The sequence below is a fragment of the Neophocaena asiaeorientalis genome, unplaced genomic scaffold, assembly GCF_003031525.2.
Source record: "Neophocaena asiaeorientalis asiaeorientalis breed wild unplaced genomic scaffold, Neophocaena_asiaeorientalis_V1.1 scaffold407, whole genome shotgun sequence".
In the NCBI taxonomy this organism is placed as follows: domain Eukaryota; kingdom Metazoa; phylum Chordata; class Mammalia; order Artiodactyla; family Phocoenidae; genus Neophocaena; species Neophocaena asiaeorientalis.
The window spans coordinates 458,004-459,165 of record NW_020174060.1 but is presented as its reverse complement, the minus strand read 5'-3'; the positions used below and the strand labels follow the sequence as shown (position 1 = coordinate 459,165).

Here is a 1,162-nt window from a genome sequence, read left to right as displayed (position 1 = left end):
CAGCCAGGCTTCACAGAGCCCAAATCCCTGCCCCACCACTATGGCCCTCAGGTACCCCCCCCCACCCAACTGCAGGCCACTCTAAGCCCATAGTCATCCTGAGTCTCTGCAGGCCCTTAACCCGAGGTGGCATCGAAGTGCATGTGCATAGGCCCCTTCTCCACGTGGAGCGGGGATGGCCCTGGGATGCCTGTGCACCACCTCCCGGCCCTGAGCACCCCTGAGCCCTGGTAGTATTGGGATATCTGCCTCCTCCTGTATCCACACCACCTAACTAGCACGTGGCTGATAGAAAGACTTCCTTTAAAGTATTCTGTCACAGAGAGTGGGAGGGAGGGAGACGCAAGAGGGAAGACATATGGGAACATATGTATATGTATAGCTGATTCACTTTGTTATAAAGCAGAAACTAACACACCATTGTAAAGCAATTATACCCCAATAAAGATGTTTAAAAAAAAAAGTGTTCTGTCACATTCAGAAATATGGAAATAAACAGATCCTAGCGTTTGCTTACACAACGTAAGGATGGCATTCACAGACTTATGTGGGTTGGCCCATCCCCTGTAAAAACCCCACGGTACAGCCACACCTAACCTCCGGTGCTCTGTGGCTCTCTGCCGATGACCCTGCCACCCCTCTCTTCTCCATTTTGAGACAGGCGCTTTATTATTATTATTATTATTATTATTTAAAAGTCCAGATAGATGACTACATTGAAGACATTGCATGTTATTTTCCCCAAATCTTACTTCATTTTGGACAGACATGAACCATAATACATGCTAGAAAGTTGGAAACTGTGTTATTTTCAGTGTAGTTACATTTAACTTCTTGATACTAAGCCATTGTACTGGTAAATAAACCGATGTATCAGAAGTAAACATTAATATGCATGACTGTGACATCTCTTTCCTTGATGATAATAAAAATTTACAAGGATCAGGGGCTTCCCTGGTGGCGCAGTGGTTGAGAGTCTGCCTGCCGATGCAGGGGACACGGGTTCGTGCCCCGGTCCGGGAAGATCCCACATGCCGCGGAGCGGCTGGGCCCGTGAGCCATGGCCGCTGCGCCTGCAAGTCCGGAGCCTGTGCTCTTCAACGGGAGAGGCCACAACAGTGAGAGGCCTGCGTACCGCAAAAAAAAAAAAAAAAAAAAAAAT

General features: G+C 47.8%; 1 protein-coding gene across 4 annotated transcripts in view; it reads right to left on the bottom strand.

Moving 5' to 3' along the window:
* Positions 1-1,066: 1,066 nt before the first annotated feature.
* The window catches only part of GIMAP1 (GTPase, IMAP family member 1), a 7,398-nt gene continuing 7,302 nt past the window's right edge, over positions 1,067-1,162 (bottom strand). For all 4 annotated transcript variants that reach the window (XM_024754442.1, XM_024754444.1, XM_024754441.1 and 1 more), the window contains exon 4: positions 1,067-1,127. In XM_024754442.1, the coding sequence (XP_024610210.1) occupies positions 1,098-1,127 (30 nt within the window). In that variant the 3' untranslated portion in view covers positions 1,067-1,097. The remainder of the gene's footprint in view (positions 1,128-1,162) is intronic.